We start from the raw sequence: 17,880 nt of genomic DNA, 5'->3' as shown, positions 1-17,880 counted from the left end.
ACTAGAAAAGGTAGGAGAAATGAAGCGTGCAAGTCTATGGCCAAATAATGCTAATTAAAGTTGAATTTAGTACTAACTTATCAATAAAGTATCCCAGAATAGGACTTCCTCCATCCACAACTGGCTGTTTCCAAGAGACAGTGATATAATCTTTATTGGCATCCAAGCAAACAACATCCAATGGAGAGGCTGGGGCTCCTTCTATCTCTGCATCTGCATCTGTAGACAGAGAAAGATCCTATTAACCCTTTCAGACTATTCTGTAAGCAAGCAAGTTAAGTTCTCAGTGCACAAATTTCATCTTTTAAAAAATGTTAATTTAATTTAAAAATTTCTGGTTCTGTGCTCGGGAGTGACCCAGGTGTCGCTCAGGGAAACATGTGTGGAACCTGGGTTTTGAAGCTGGGTCAGGAGTGCAAGGCAACTGTCATATGGTAGTCTCTCTCTCTCTCTCTCTCCCCCTCTCACTTGAATCTCTTAAGTTTTTATCTCATTCAGTGTTCTTGGGATAGGTTTCCTATTGCTTAAACTCAAAACAGAAGCATCCTTGATTGGCCTCTTCTGCCCAGATCCCCCATTTTCCAGTAACTAGGTGGTCACACCCAGAAACTGCCCCCAGAGCCGTGTAATCCCATCAACATCCCGAGACTATAAAACCAAGCTCCCAGAAGTACGCCATGACTTGAAGGCCGAGCAACATCTTATAACCTCGTTCTTCCTCTTGGAGAACCTGGCAAGAGAACCTGGCAGAAACCTACCAAGAGTTTCCTGCCTGCATGGGAGAGCCTGGCAAGCTTCCCGTGGCATATTCTAGTCACAATGATGGGTCTCATTCCCCTGACCCTGAAAGAGCCTCCAATGCGGCACCGTTGGAAAGGACAAGTAGAGAGAGGCTGCTAAAATCTCAAGGCTAGGACGAATGGAGATGTTACTGAGAACACTCGAGAAAATCGATGATCAATGGGATGATGATGATGATTAATTAAAAAATATTTTACTGTGGTTGGGGGTGGAGCGATAGTACAGCAGGTTGGGCATTTGCCTTGCACACGACCAACCTGAGATCCATTCCCAGCATCGTATATGGTCCCCTGAGCACTGCCAGGAGTAATTCCTGAGTGCAGAGCCAGGAGTAACCTCTGTGCATTGCCAGGTGTGACCCAAAAAGGAAAAAAAAAAAATTTTTTTTTACTGTGGTTGAGGTAATATGGTTACAGTAGTGTCAAAATTTATGCTTTTGGTGAACGAAGTTACCGGACCTTCATCATTTGACATTTTTCATTTAATACAAAACCCTCTAACTTCATTTGAGTTGTAGCAAAAGGTAATGTTTTATCTTTTCTCATAGCTCAGTAGTATTCCATTGCATATTTATACCATTACTTTATCCAAATCTCAACCAACATTTTGGATGTTTTTACATTTTTTTAAAAACTTTTCATTGAATATCTGTGAATAGACCGTTGCAAAGCTGTTTATGATTGGGTTTCAGTCATACAATGATCCAACACCCATCCCTCCGCCAGTGTACATTTCCCATCACCAATGTCCTTCGTTTCCCTCCCAGCATCCCCCACCACCGCCCCACCCCAGCCTGCCCTCTATAGCAGGCACTTTTCTTCTCTCTCTCTCTCTATGTGCATTTGGTTTGCAATACAGATACTATGAGGTCATTGTGCTTGTTCAGGGCATTCAGGATTTTTATTGGGAAGGCAAGGCTGAAGTTTCTTTTTTAACTGTGTAGCAGCTTTGGGGTATGGATGTGACTGCTGAGGCTTCTGAAAATACAGGGAGATGAGGAGAGGTAGCCCATCCCAGCCCCAAGAAAGTCTGAAGATTTCAGTCACCACAAAACCCGCATACCCCAAAATTTAGCAGATTGTAGCTCAATGAGGACCCGAACACTTGAAGAATCTGCCACCAGTACTCGTCAATACACTGGCTCAGCTCTTGACACACTACCTGTCCTAATGCAAGGTTCTGTCCCAGTGGAAAACCAGTAAAACAGATCTATTGTACAAGAAGGGAGACATACATGACATCAGAAACTATCACCCAATCTGTCTGTTGTCCGTTGTCTACAAGTTGTTCACTCGAGTCATGCTGAATAGAATAGGCAGAACACTAGATGAAGGACAACCAGGCGAGCAAGCCAGGTTCCAAAAAGGATTCAGCACGATCGACCATATCCACACAGTGACCAAGTTCACTGAGGTTTCGCAGGAGTTCAAGATGCTGCTCTGTCTGAATGGCACACATCCAAAAGAACAAACGCAACCCCTGTTGGAGAGAATGTGGAGAGAAAGGGACCCTTCTACACTGCTGGTGGGAATGCCAACTGGTCCAGCCCCTTTGGAAAACAATATGGATGATTCTCAAAAAATTAGAAATTGAGGTTCCATTTGATCCAGCAATACCACTTCTGGGAATATATCCTGGAGAAAAAAAAAGTATAGTCGAAATGACATCTGCACTTATATGTTCATCACGGCACTGTTTACAATAGCCAGGATCTGGAAAAAACCCGAGTGCCCGAGAACAGATGACTGGTTAAAGAAACTTTGGTACATCTATACAATGGAATACTATGCAGCTGTTAGAAAAGATGAAGTCATGAGCTTTGCATATAAGTGGATCAACATGAAAAGTATCAAGCTAAGTGAAATGAGCCAGAAAGAGAGGAACAGGCATAGAAAGATTGCACTCATCTGTGGAATATAAAATAACAGAGAAGGAGACTTACACCCAAGAATAGTAGTATATAATGCCAGGAGGTTGGCTCCATAGCTTGGAAGCGGGCCTCACATATTGGTGGAAAGTCATCCCAGATAGAGAAGGGAACACCAAGTAAAATGTGATTGGAGATCCTGCTCGGGGAGGGAGATTCGTGCTGAGAGTAGACTAGAGACTGAACACGATGGTCACTCAATACTCCTGTTGCAAACCACAACACCCAAAAGGAGAGAGAGAGAACAAATTGGAATGACCTGCCACAGAGGCGGGGTGGAGTGGGGGGAAGGGATGGGGGGTGGTGGGAGGGATACTGGGTTCATTGGTGGTGGAGAATGGATACTGGTGGAGGGATGGGCTCTCAAACATTGCATGAGGGAAAAACAAGCACGAAAATGTGTGAATCTGTAACTGTACCCTCACTGTGACTCACTAAAAAAATTAATAAATAAAAAATAAATAAATTTAATTTAATTTAATTTTTAAAAAAAGATACTGCTCTGTCTAACATTCATCGATTGAAAGAAGGCCTTTGATTCTATTGAGACTGAAGTGGTCATCAAAGCCCTAGCCAAACAGAGCATTCAAACTCAGTACATCAAGATCCTCCACAACCTGTATTACGGATTCACCACCACTAGGATCTCACCATTCTACAAGGAAGTGATCATTGAGAGGGGTTCAGCAGGTGATACCATTTTACCAAAACTCTTCAGTGCCAACCTTGAGAACGTCATGCGATGACTGGAATTGGAAGGAATGGGAGTGAAGATAGACGGTAGCCAACTACACCACCTCCTCTTCGCTGATGACATCGTTCTAATAACACAAAACATTAGCCAAGTGGCGCAAATGCTGGCTGAATTTAACTTCAAGAGTGGAAAGGTCAGACCGCCGAGATGTGATCCCGGGGGCCGCACACATGTGCGGCCTCTCCGCAGCTGCACAAGCGTGAATCCAGACCCAGCAAAACCTCTTTCGGCCTGGGCAACTCCTCGCAGAATGTCTCCAGCCTGAGAACTAAGCCTCGGCCCCGTGCCCGCCCAGGAGGGGAAAGGTATTTCTCCCTCTCGCCTCTTTCTCTCCGGGGATGAAGGGCGCGGTGGCCGCCATATTAAGACCACAGATTGGGTTTTCAAGCCTGCAATTATCTAATATCTGGAAGAAATCTCCCTGGACTTCTTGTTAAAGTACAGAAATTCAAAACCGCGCAGCCGCTACTGTGAAGACCTTATTTGTCTTCACAGTAGGTCTGACTCTAGTAGGGTACTCCTAACAACGATAGTGAGGTTTGTGTTGAAATATTGAATGTAACCAAAGTAAACAGAATGTAAAATGAAACTTATCAGTTACAAGGTAGGAGATGGGGGGGCGGGATGGGAGGTGTACTGTGTGGGTTTGTTTTTTTTTTTTGGTGGTGGTATATGGGCACTGGTGAAGGGATGGTTGTTTCAGCATTGTATAACTGAGACCTAAGCCTGAAAGCATTGTAATCTTCCACACGGTGATTTAATGAAATAAAATTTAAAAAAAAAAAGAGTGGAAAGGTCAGACTGCAGCTGAATCTCAGCAAAACAATGTTTATGAAAAACGAACTAGTCCCTGACATTCCATTTGCTCTCAATAGAACAAACATCTCTGAATGCAGCAGCTATGTGTACCTGGGTTGAGAACTCTACATGGGGAACGACATGGCACCAGAACTGCGCAGGAGAAAGAGAGCAGTGTGAAACGCTTTCAAGAGCGTCGAAGAAATGGTTAAGAGGATGAAGAACCTTTGGCTCGGGGCACATCTTTTTGACTCCACTGTTCTTCCTGCACTAACATATGCCTTAGAGACCTGGGCCCTATGAAAACAGGATGAGAACACTATTCGGGTATCCCAAAGAGGAATCGAAAGAGCTATGCTTGGAGTATCACATTTCACTCAAGTGAGAGAAGGAATCCGGAGTTCCGACCTCCATCAACGATCAAGAATCAGAGATGATGGTCAAATATCAGGACGTTTGCCAAGGCATCGAAAATCAGATGGGTCGGACACATAATGTGATTTAGAGACAACTGCTGGACTAGAGCTGTTACCGACTGGATTCCATGGGACATCAAAAGACCACATGGCCGCCCACCTACGAGATGGTCAGACTTCTTCGTCAAAACCCTGGATGAATGGTTTGAGGCTCTTCCTGTTCCTGGAGCAGGCAGATACCATTGGCCTACACTAGCATGCGACAGGAACAAATGGAGACATTACTGGCGCCTGCTCGAGCAAATCAAAGATCAACAGGATGACAAGTGATACAAGTGATCTTGGTGAGGTCCATCCAGAAACAGAGAAATCCAGCCAGGGCCATGATTGCAATTTTGGATTGTGGGAGTAAGCAGCTGCTTATGTAGGGCTGACCTGCTCCCCTCCTATTTACCCTCATCTGTTCAGCCTTGCACAGGTCTGAGATTAACTGTGTCTTTTGATTTCTTCCAAGATTTATTTATGGGTCTCTGAAGCAAGGCCAATAAAAGAGCTTGAATAGTTGAGTCAGAGATGGTTAGTGGGCATGACTCCCACATACCTAACTTTTGTCCATTTCTTGGGAAACTTAGTTGGTCCCAAGTTGTTGGGGTCTGGTCAGAGGCACAGCGGCAATTTGGGGTCATCAGGAAAACTGGAGCTACTATCAGGCTGCTGACACACCCACCCCACAGGTACAGGTTGACCTGCTGGCAGAACCACACTCCCTGTTGTAACACCTTAACTATAGTTGAGTACTTAGTGCAGTACACCTAATGTTCTTGGTATAGTTGCCAAAGAATGAGATTGCTGGATCAAGTGGAAGTTCTATTTTTAATTTCTTGGGAAATTTCCATGTCATCTTCCATAGAGGCTGAACCAGGTAAAATTCTCACAACAGTGAACAAGCGTTCCTTTTTCATGGAATCCCCACCAAAAATGATTGTTTTCCAGTCTTCTTGATAAATGCCAATTCCCATTGCTAAGATATTATCATTACCATTTTTCTTTTCTCTTCTTTTTTTAATCAAATCACATACACATTTATAAAGTTGTTCATGATTGGATTTCAGTCATATAATGTTCCAACACCCCTCCTTTCACCAATGCACTTTTCCCACCACCAATATCCCCAGTATCCCTCCCGATCCCTGTAGCCACCTAACAATATAGCAGGTACTTTCTCTCTCTCTCTCTTCTCTCTCTCTCTCTCTCTTCTCTCTCTCTCTCTCTCACCTCACCCATTTTGGGACTTTGATTTGCAATACAAATAATGAAAGGTTATCAAGTATATCCCTTTACCTACTTTCAATACTCAGTTCCTGTCCAAAAAGTTCATTTTCAACTATTACTGTCATGTTGGTCTCTTCTCTATACTAACTACCCTTTGCTCCTCCCCCACACCCCCCACACACATACACTCTTATGGCGAGCTTCAAACCACTGACCAGGCCTTCTGGCCCCTGTTTACCCTGGCCTTGGATATTAGTCTCATACTATATACTTTTTATATTCCACAAATGAATGCAGTCATTCTATACCTGTCCCTCTCCTTCTGACTCATTTCACTCAGCATGATAATCATTGTAATTTTGGCTTGATTATCCACTTGTGTTCTTAAGGGAAGTGTCTGCTTATTTTCTCTCCCCATTTTTGGACGAAATTATTAATATTTTGTTGCAGTGAGTGCTTTATGTATCTTATCTAATATATTAGCTCCTTATCTGATAGTATGCAAACATTTTTTCTCCCATTTAGTAGAGTGTTCTTTTATTTTAGTTTGGTTTATATTGCCATGAAAAGTTTTTAGCTTGATATTATCCCATTTATTTGCTTTCCTTTGACAGTAAAATTGAATCACCGATGATATCTCAGAGATCCATATCCTGAAGAGTTCCTCCTTTGTTTTCTTGGTTGTACTTTTTTTTATTCTGGTATAATATTGAGATCTTTAGTTCATTTTGAGTTAACCTTTGTGTATGGTGTGAGAGAAGTGTTTACTTTTAATTGTTTTGCATATGGTTATACAGTTTTCCAACACTATTCGTTGAAGAGGGTTTTCTTCATGCACCCAGTTCCTTTGTCATATATTAACTGTCCATATATATGAGGGATTATCTTTGGATTTTTAATTCTATTTCATTGAACTAAAAGAATGCCTTTATTTTTTTTGTTTTGTTTTGCTCCTGGGTCACATCAGTGATGCTCAGGGTTACTTCTGACTCTGTGCTCAGGCCTTCACTGACTGGTAGTGCTCAGAGAACCACATAGAGTGCGAGGGATCGAACCCAGGTTAGCCCTGTTCAAGGAAACTACCTTATCCACTGTTATTATCTTTCTGGCCCCACTGCCTTTATTATTGTATTACACGGTTTTAATAGCTGTAGATTTATAATATAAAATTGTCCCCACTCCTTTTTTTATCAGAATTTCTTTGTACTTTCAGAGGATTTCATGATTTATACTGCCACAGGGTTAAATTTTTGGCCCCAGTACAGCAAACATCAGTCTTGCAACATGCATACTAACATAACTATATGTTTTTCACTAAGAGTATGACAAACATTATATTAGAAAGAGCTCTGAAAGGAACACTTAACCTTTGCCTCCTGATCCATGCCTGTACAGAGTGTTCTGAAGAAAATAAATAAGGCTATGTCAGGGATTTCTAACTGGAAAGTCTAAGGTAAGTTGCACCAGAAGTCTGATCCTAAGGTATCTATTGAGCAATATTACTAGGAAACTGAGAAAGTCTTCAAAGGGAAACAAATAGCTCCTCTGTTACCTCCTAGACATGGCCCTAAGCATTTAAGAATCCTGAACTTTGTCCATTCCAATTCTGGGCATTACCAATTTGGAAAAGAAAGGAAAATACTTATTCTAATGAAATGTTTGTTCCCAGATTGAAGATACTTGTGAAAAGAATTCTAGTTTCATATCTCAGCTTAGTTTATCTGAGGTTAGTAAAAGTTCAGGTTTAAATAAGAAACAGGACTTAAACTGTTTATGAACTGGGATCCTCAGATAGTCCTCTCAGCAGTATGTCCTCAGGTTACATTTTTGAGTGAGAGAAGCTTTTGGGAAATAAAAGGGACTGAAAAATAGCTAGTTATAGCCTTTTAAGTGAGACTTAATAAGATGAGAGGCCAAGCCTGGGGAGTGGGGGTGTTACTCATTTGTCAGTTCTTCCTGGCATTTGATCAACCCTTCTCATAACAGGAGTTAGAGGAAGCTGAGACATCGAGGAGTCACTTACCCCACCCCCCAAAAAAAGTAAAAAACTCTCAACTGCTGTTAGGTGAATAAATACCTTCTTTTCCTATGAGCTAAGCATCTTAAATTATTATTAAAATATTTGATAACCCAGCAGAACTATTTGTATGCTTCTGAACTTAATAGGCTTGCATTATCTATTAATAGCTAAAATCATTCATCTTGAACATTTTATTTCTTGCCCCATGGAAGCACAAGAAATATTTCTTGTATAAATGCCGTAGGACAATATGCTAAATCATGACAACAAAAATCTAATACAGAATCTCTGTGTGCCATATAGTAGGAAATGAGCATCTTGCAAGGTAAAACTCTTTTGTTTCATATGAAAGCATTAGAAGTGAAGACACTACAAACTAATAATTATAGTTTGTCTTAATAACCATATTGAAGAAATATTTCCTAGTTGACTAAAGCTAAAACTATAAAGAAGGGGGCTAGAGTGATAAATAAATTTACTCCTTGATAGGACAGAGATAATATAATATAAGGATTAAGGCACGTGCTTTGCATGTGGCCAATCTCAGTTCAATCCTTACCACTAAGTGGTCTCGAGAGTACCACCAGCAGTAATCCCCAAAACAGAGATGGGAGTAGCTTCCTCAGTCTCTGACACTGTTGGTGACAACATCCCTGACAACCATTCCAGCCCTGACATTGAAATAAATGCTAAGAACTAAATTCCAAAATAGCACATTACTGTAGCTTCCAAAAATTGAGAGAGCACATAATATAGTTATGGTTTAGTGTCTCTACAGGAATATCTACAGAGAAGTGTACTGGTGGCTCACTGAAGATGAGGAAGTACATTAGTGACAGTGACATAGCCTGGAAACCGGATGCCTTTGACTTGGTTCTTTCAGGGCTATCCTTTTGCATGAGATCTAAATTTTACTAGAAGTTAATATCCCTATATTGCACAATAAGGAAGACTTTTTAAATAGCTCTTTCATCATTATGAAAACCATGTTTGGATAGGTTAATCTTGCTTTAGTGTTTAAAGGTCTTGGGAATACTTCTTTTTGCTAGGCCTTACCTCTAACAAAAACATATGCGCTGTACTGCTCATAATAATCCCCCATTTGTACACGTATTGAGTACAGGCCTTCATCTTCTTTGTTGAGGTGAGAAAATGTCAGCGCTGCCCGATCTCCGCTCCACTGTGTTTGTACCCATTTTGATGGAGAAACAGGTACACCTAAGAATTAAAACATATCCAAGAAAATTGAGGGTTTTTATTCATTACTTCCTTTTTCTTCCCTTCCCTCCCTTTCATCCTTTATCTGCCTCTTCTTATAAACCAAAAGTTATTTAACTATTAGTGAAAGTCTCTAAGGTTTTGAGCCATTATGACATATTTGGAAGATGAGGGGACATAGGTGATTGAAATATGTATATGTATGTATATATGCATATAATGCACACACACAGTACCAGGCAAACTGAAACAGCAAAACCCTGCATTTGAAATGCACAGGGGTCTTGCACCCAAACAGGGCTGGGTGCCCTTGTGCACAACTAAAGTTTAGGACACTAGCTTGGTGTGCTGTAGCCTACCCAGGGTAAGAGCATATCCCATTGCCCCACTAAACTTTATTAGACTTAATTTTTTACCAAATAAAATCAAGATGAATATAAATAAAAATATTTATTAAAATATATTTTAAAATATCAAGATTAATATAAATATAAATAAAATCTAAATGAATATATTTTAGAAAACAAGATTATTTTTGTTTTTCTTTCCATATTTACTTGTTGAAAAGAAATCATCTCTTATATATAGTATTAAAGTTACACGATCTTGATATAGATGTATAAAAGTTTTTTAACAAAATATCAAGTAAGGTCAGAGAGATAGCATAACAGGTAGGAATCCCCAGCACCCCATGGTTCTGTAAATCCGCCAGAAGTGATCCTGAGCACAGAAGCAGGAGAAAGCCCTTAGTATTGCCAATTGTAGCCTGAAGAACATGGATTATATATAGATACACACATATATATACACACACATATATATACATGCATATATATGTGCATATATATCTTCATATATATATGCCAGGTGTGGCACCAAAACCAAAAATTCACTAAATTAAATAATTTTATTAAATTAAATTATTTAATCCTCAAAGACCTGGGATGTGGTTCAGCAATATATATATGTATATATGTGTCTGTATATATATACATATATACATATACACACATATATGCATACACACATATATATGTAATCCGATGTCCAGATTTTGCCAGCTCTGAGAAACAGATATCCAGTTCTTTTTTTCCCCACTTGGGATTGGGAACACTCAGGGATCATTTCTGGTGATGCTGGTTGTGGGGAGGACCATGTGTGCTGCTGGGAATGAACAGGGGTTGTCTGCATGAGAATCAAGCACCTTAGCCCTTGTACCCTCTCTACAGCACATTTCTACAATCTTTAGGATATTAATGCTCAGATGTTAAGCACAGATGATAACCTTCAAATTAGAACACAAATGAGAATTAATTAAAAGCTTACCATTTCTGTACCACTGGATCTCAGGCTGGAATTGTTTGATTTCAGGTGTGATAACTACACGGCAGCCTAGACTCATAGTCTCACCCTCTCTCCCAAAAGACACATCAAACTTATCATCAAAGTGGATCTCAAACTTGGATGAATAGCCGTAAGGAGTCACAGCAACTGAGTACAATGGAAAACAAATGTCAGTAATACATTTTTTTCATCAAAGAGATACAAACATTTTAATAAGCACAAACAGAAAACAGTCACAACAAAGACCAATCAAATTGTTTATCTGAGAAAAAAGACTACTAAAGTGTGCAGAACATTCAGATATACTACGATGTTGGACATAAGGGAAATTCTGTGTATGTTAATTCTTGATTCATTGGTCAAATAATCTAGCTGCTTATTTTCATTACTACAATAAATAGAATGTAAAGGTTATGTTAAATGCCATACAAAATGTAAATTATACCACATTTTTTAGTAAGCTGCAATATATGAACTCATAAAGTTTCGATTCTGAGCTCAATTAAACTGTAGCAGCACTTGTACTCTTAGAAAAACAGCCATATCAGTTACTCATTAAAAATAAATGTTAGGGGCTGGAGTGATAGCACAGCGGGTAGGGCATTTGCCTTGCACGCAGCCAACCCGGTTCGAATCCCAGCATCCCATATGGTCCCCCTAGCACTGCCAGGAGTAATTCCTGAGTGCCGAGCCAGAAGTAACCCCTGTGCATCGCCGGGTGTGACCCAAAAAACAAAAGCAAAAAAATAATAATAAAATAGAATAAATGTTAATGTTGTTTTTCTTGTTTGGGGCACACCTGGAAGTACTCAAGGATTACACTTGACTCTGTTTAGGAATCTTTCTTGACAGTGCTTGGGGACCAAATGTAGTGCTGGGGATCAAACCTGAGTTGGTCATGTGCAAGGTAACTAACTTAACCCCTGTACTATCTCTCCAGCCTTATATTGTTTTAATTATTTTAATGATGAGTAAAAATATAATTTGAAATGTAAATATAAGGAAATTGAAAGCTTAAGATAATTAAATTGTGCTGGAGAGATAATACAGTGGGTAGGGTACTTGCCTTGCATGTGGCTGACCTGGGTTCTATCCCCAGCATCTCATATGGTCCCCCATGCACTGCCAGGAGTAATTTCTGTGTTTTTTTTTTTCAGGAGTAATTTCTGAGTAAGTGGAGCCAGGAGTAACCTCTGAACATTGCCATATGTGGCCCCCAAACTAAATTAAATTAAATAATTTTATTCAGTAAAATAATTTAATCTTGAAAGACCTGGGATGTGGTTCAGCAGTGATGCACTTGCCTTACATATGTGAGCCCTGAGTTTGATCCCTGGTATAGTAATCGTATAAAATCTGTCATCCCGTTGCTCATCGATTTGTTCGAGCGGGCACCAGTAACGTCTCTCACTGTGAGACTTATTGTTACTGTTTTTGGCATATCCAATACGCCACGGGTAGCTTGCCAGGCTCTGCTGTGCGGGCGCGATACTCTCGGTAGCTTGCCAGGCTCTCTGAGAGTGGCAGAGGAATCAAACACGGGTCGGCCGCCTGAAAGGCGAACGCCATACCGCTGTGCTATCACTCCAGCCCTGATCCCTGGTACTGCCAAAAATTTAATTTTAAAAAAAGTGATTCCATAGATTAACTTCAAAACAATGATATGCATATTTCTACTGAAAGTACAAATTTATAAGGTAATTGAAAGTTTGGAAGATACTTTTTTTAGAAATACGAAAATATAAAATAATAAGTTTTATCATAAACTTTCCTAGGTTTTATATTCTCTTCTCAAAGGAAAGGGCTTGGGAAAATATTGACTATTGATGTGATGGGCTATTATAGGCCAGGCTCCTTATCTTTTCCTCTAATATATATCCTCTAATACTTATGAGGATATAGAATCTCACAAAGTAATAAATATTTTCAAGTTTGTATTGTGGAATTGAAATTCCAAATCACAACTAGCCAACTTTAAAACATAGATTCTTTCTTTCAAATTTCACCTCTTCTCCTAAGACCTCTTATGCACAATATGAGAGTGAAAGCTAACTTTCAGACTATTTCAATTATGTTTCTAAGTGTTTTATTGAGTTTATCTATTAACTCAAAAGGAAGCTAAATAAATGCTCACAATCATACTGCAGAATCACATTGACAGCTCTTTTCAGAAGCTGTGCTCTCAACCAATATGTAGTCTTGCCTTGAATTTTTGTGTTCCCAGACAACCACTAGCAGAGAGACCCCTTTTCATAAGCACAGGTCCCATCTATTTCACTTCTAAGGAATCAAAATGGAAATAACTTGATCACACCTAGCTGATTTTGAGGCTGGGCTGGCAACTTGAGAAATAATGGTGAGCTGTTTCCAGGAGAAAATTCCTTGTTTAAGGTAGTTGGCAAATCTACAAGTCAAATCTGGACCTCTGTATTCTACCTTTAAGAATGGTTTTAAAAACCCTTCATTTAAGGTGAAAAAAAAAAGCAGAGAAAGAACATTTGATCAAATGACAAATCCCTGGAAATTCAAATATCAGTATTTGGAAACAAAGTTTTGTTGGAACACAGTCATTCCCATTGATTTACTCATGGCTGCTTTTATGTTTCATTGGCAGAGTTGGGTGGTTGTAACAGGACCTGTAGGACTCATAAAGCGTAAAGTATTTACAATTTAGTCCTTTGCAGAAAATGTTTGCCAGGTTTATTTATGGTTTAGAATTAGGAAAATGATGGGCTGAAGAGGGAGTACAGTGGGTAAGGTACTTAGCTTGCATGTGGCAACCCCAGGTTCGACCCTTAGCCATTCCATATTGTCCACTGAAAACTGCCAGGAGTGATTTCTGAATGTAACCCCTGAGCATCACTGGTGTGGCCCCAATCCCCCAAAATTAGAAAGACCAGGTTACAAATTCTGACCCACCATCATGAGTGGTTTTGACACACTAAAGCCTCTAAACTATTTCCTTATCTATATAGGACAGAATTTTTTTAAGTCACTAATTTATTGGGGACCATTAAATGAATCAATACATGCAGGTTTGGGGCCACCAGGGTTATATTAGGCCATGCTAAGGAGGGAATTGAGCTCTGTGCGTGTCTTGCACGTACTTCAGTTCTTTCAGATATTGCCCTAGCCTAGACATAGGCTCCATAAGTAAATGATGTTGTCCTTATATTTAAGGTTGAGTAAGAGTGATCTAATACAGTTCATAGTGGAGTGTGTGTGGGGGCGGGGGGGATTATCATAAAACTGAAACAAAGCAATTACATTTAGAAAAAGAATAATAACCAAAGAGTTAAAAAATAAAACTAGCCACAGATAGATATTATGTAATACTGGATATGTTATACTACTGTTGTATAGCATACATATCTTTTGTCAGCATTATAGAATGGATAATTAAATGAATTATATATTTGAAGCAAAGATGCCACTTAGAAAATACATTTGCAGACTTACAGCTTGGGGGTGAGGTAGTAGCACGGAAGCGAGTTGCATCATAATCTCCTTTATATCCTAGCGAAAAAAAATGGAAATAATTTAGACTACTTCACATTCATTTTTTATAAAGTGGAATTTCTAATAATGCACATCCACACTCTGAATAAAGTACGTTCAGCAAACCTACTCTTTACCACAACTGAAGCATAAGCAGAGAACTCTCCTTTAGCATTCATCGCGGAGGCCCGGTACTGAGCGGTATCTTCGAAGTCACAACTGAAAGAACGTGTGGAAGAGAGTGGCCGTGAGAGTGACACTCCTTGTAATGACGAGCCGTGCCACCAAGAATCTCTGCCAACACCACATGCAGCAAGGCAGCCACTAACACAGAGCTCTGGGGACCTTCATAAAGCTACACTACCTGCTCCCTGACGCTTGTACATCGTCCATGACAGAGACCGCAGAGAGAATGGGAGAAAAACACCTACAGTCCACTAGGATCCTAACACAGGTTCACTTAAACCCTCCCACCCCCCAATTTCTAAAAGGGCTTAAGCACACAACTAGCATGGGTAGTGTTATGTTGAATATTTTCCAAATATTTTCCAAAGCTGCATCAGATGCGGAAAAAGTCCATCCGTGGCCATCCTCCCTGCACTCCCCCCAGCCCTCAGGGGGAGTGGTCTGAGGGCAACAGGAGACCATGGTGAAGAGACAGTCACCCCTTGTAGACTCCCACGGGCTCTCTAAGCCATAAACCTGATCTGGGTGGTGTGGCTGCCAGTTCTGCATTCTGACCTCAAAGTTATTAAATCCATTATTTACCCCTCAGTGGTACTCAGACTTAGGACACATCTGGAGTTTTAGTCCATAGCATGACACCAGATGTGCCAGTTGGGAGTTTCTTCCCAGTTATAATTCATAGAAATAGCTATTTTTGTAAAATGGGGTTAGGGTGAAAATCTGCCTCAAACATCTGTTCAACACAGAGAAATGAAGGGGTTAAGATTTCAAAACAAGTGGTTTGTGTCTTATCACAACTGATTCCCATGCTTGTTATTATTATCTGGAGTTTAGTCTTTTTTGTGAAAATATATTTTCTACTGAAATGTATATATATATACATATATATATATATCTGTAAAACTCCAAGAAGGTTAAGTTGGTTGCTTTTCTCATAACTCATTCATTATAAGCAATTTCAGATCTCACTGTTGCCTCAGTGTAATCACCAATTGATAGAAATGATGTGACTTTTGGTCAGGGTTGAACTTAGTGGCCATTACAGGGATCCTGTTGGAAGCACAGTTTTCCCTGTGTCCATACCTCTGATATGAGAAGGGGAGATCATTTAGTGAGATCAAAATAATGTCAGTTTTACTTTTACATCTCAGCATATAAAAGTTTGATGTGAATTAACAATGGAAAGAGCTCTTTTAATATTTTTCATCCACATAACTGGAGTTGGATTTCAAAACCATCTTTAGGAGACATGAAAGACCTTTGACACGAGGGAAGTATGATGTGAATTCTTGCTTTCAATTTTTGCTTTGGGTTTGTCTTCATACTCAAACCTCCTAGTAACCTATTCTGTCTCACTTCTATAGGTGAATAGAGAGGTGCATGGTGCCCCATATTTCCTGATGACCTGAAGGAAAGAACAATTATCTTCAAGTCCAGCCTTCTTTCAATGCCACACACTCCAATCTTCCTGCCCTTTACTGATTAAAGGCAAAATGGGATGATAATGATGTGATGTTGATAATGATATGGAATGCTTAAAGAATAAATATAAGTGATGCTTTTGTTTGTTTTAGTAATGTTCAGGAAAAACTCTTGAGTATATAAAAGGATAAAATTTAGAATCTGAATTACTTTTTCCTCATCAACTCCAACTAGATTCAAATATAAGGGCACCTTGAATGGTACTGAGGCATTAAACAATGTGTCATGAACATCACATTTAGGTGAGCACCAAGGGAAGCAATGTACATGAACATTCTAATTGTGATCACAGAACTGGGAAGGAGTAGGGACGGTGTCATTGTTAACTAAAGTTATGAGCCTCCTTCCTGAGCAACTAGCAGGCAACACACATCTTCTGATGTCCTCTTACTTGTTAATCTCCAGCGTGTGCATTCCATATCGGCTTTCAATAACATACTTTCCAGGGTTTGTGTGGATATTTATTGGCACTTGGTTTTTATACCTATGAGACAATGAAAAAAATTTGAATTAAGGTGAAGTGCAAACAGCTTTACAATTAACTTCACAGACACAGAGTTCTTGTTCCCGTGAGAACACCTGTGAAGACAACTCCGAAGTTAGCAGCAGCCTCTGCTCCATACATGCATGTCCAGGGAAGATGAAATAACATTCACAACAATGAATACAATGAAACTTATTAACAGATGTGCTTTTCTCTCATCAATCACAAAAATTACATTTAAGAACTCAGATCAATGTAGTTGAATCTCAAATATAGAATGTTGAGTGAAAAGAGTCAGTCATAAAAGAGTATCTAGTATAATAATTGCTTTTATAGGAAGTAAGAGATAGGAAAGACCAATGAACAGTTGTAGAAGTTGAGTCTAGGACCAGAAATGAGGAGACAGCTCAACAGGCTAGACCTCATGCTTCGCATATGGAAGTCCCAGATTTAATCCCTGAGATCACATGGTCTGCTAAGCACTGCTAAGTATGTTCCAAAAACAAAACAAAGCAAAAGACCAAAACAACATAACACAAGAGAAAGGACATAGGACCTGGAGAGAATTCAAATGATACAGCACATATTTTGTATGTATAAGGCTCTGGGTTTAATCCCTAGCACTGCGTGCCCCTATCCCTATACTGCTGGGTGTTATTCCATTAATTTTTTTGAAAAAAAAAATGACTCAGTGGGGGGTGGGATGGGGGTATACTGGGGTTCTTGGTGGTGGAACATACGCACTAGTGAAAGGATGGATGTTTGATCATTGTTTGACCGAGACTTAAACCTGAAAGCTTTGTAACTATTCTCACAGTGATATTCAATAAAAAAATTTTAAAAAACAAAAAAATCCAATGCATTGTGTTAAACATCATTATATTTAAACATGTCATAGTCATAAGAAAATATGGCTCTTAGTATGAAAGTTTTTGAAATATCAATCATGAAAGAAAACCTCTAACAAACTAAGCTAAAAGTGCCCCTTTGCGGAGGAGGGGGCAGCTAGAAGTGCTGCGTCTGGGCTCAGGGACCACATCTGGAAATGCGCGGGGATCTACATGCAGTACCAGGACTCAAATCATTGTAAGGCTGCAACTGCATGCAAGGCAGGTGCCTCAATCTCTGTACTCTCTCTCTCTCTCCCCCTCCTTCTCCCTCTCTCTTTCTTTCTCTCTCTCTCCTAAAAGATGCCATTTTTGATGGTGTTACTGCTGGTTGAGCCTCCATCTCAGAGGTAAGACTACTGAGAGGAACCCTTCCTGAGACTCTGTCTCCTACGTCTGTATTGTTCACCATGTCATCTGAACCTCAGTAGTCACTGGATTTGGAAGGGGACAAAGCTTTTCTACTGAAGCACGATCTGCACCAAGGAACAGGTTATTTCCTTTATTTCTCTTTCAGACAGCTCAATTGATGTGTACAGATACTGCAAACAAATAACACTGGTAACTCCAGCCCACATGTGCCAGACCCTGTTCTAAGAGCTCTGTGTCTAGATTAATAAATTCAAATAATGTGAAAGTAGAACTATTTTTTTTTGCTTTTTGGGTCACACCTGGAAATGCACAGGGGTTACCTCCTGGCTTTGCACTCAGGAGTTACTCCTGGCGGTGCTCAGGGGACCATATGGGATGCTGGGAATCGAACCTGGGTCGGCTGTGTGCAAGGCAAATGCCC

The 17,880-nt window shown here is 39.9% G+C and overlaps 1 protein-coding gene across 1 annotated transcript in view; it reads right to left on the bottom strand.

The window, feature by feature from the left end:
* Positions 1-17,880, bottom strand: part of MYOM1 (myomesin 1) — a 142,493-nt gene that overhangs the window by 89,266 nt on the left and 35,347 nt on the right. The window contains exons 6-11 of the mRNA XM_004606000.2: positions 16,108-16,200; positions 14,179-14,267; positions 14,010-14,066; positions 10,533-10,697; positions 9,045-9,206; positions 78-219 (exon numbers count right to left, since the gene is read on the bottom strand). Of these exons, the coding sequence (XP_004606057.2) occupies positions 78-219; positions 9,045-9,206; positions 10,533-10,697; positions 14,010-14,066; positions 14,179-14,267; positions 16,108-16,200 (708 nt within the window). The remainder of the gene's footprint in view (positions 1-77; positions 220-9,044; positions 9,207-10,532; positions 10,698-14,009; positions 14,067-14,178; positions 14,268-16,107; positions 16,201-17,880) is intronic.

This window comes from Sorex araneus, chromosome 2 (assembly GCF_027595985.1).
Source record: "Sorex araneus isolate mSorAra2 chromosome 2, mSorAra2.pri, whole genome shotgun sequence".
NCBI classification, from domain to species: Eukaryota; Metazoa; Chordata; class Mammalia; order Eulipotyphla; family Soricidae; genus Sorex; species Sorex araneus.
The sequence above is the reverse complement of the archived record's forward strand: the minus strand, read 5'-3'. Positions and strand labels throughout refer to the sequence as shown.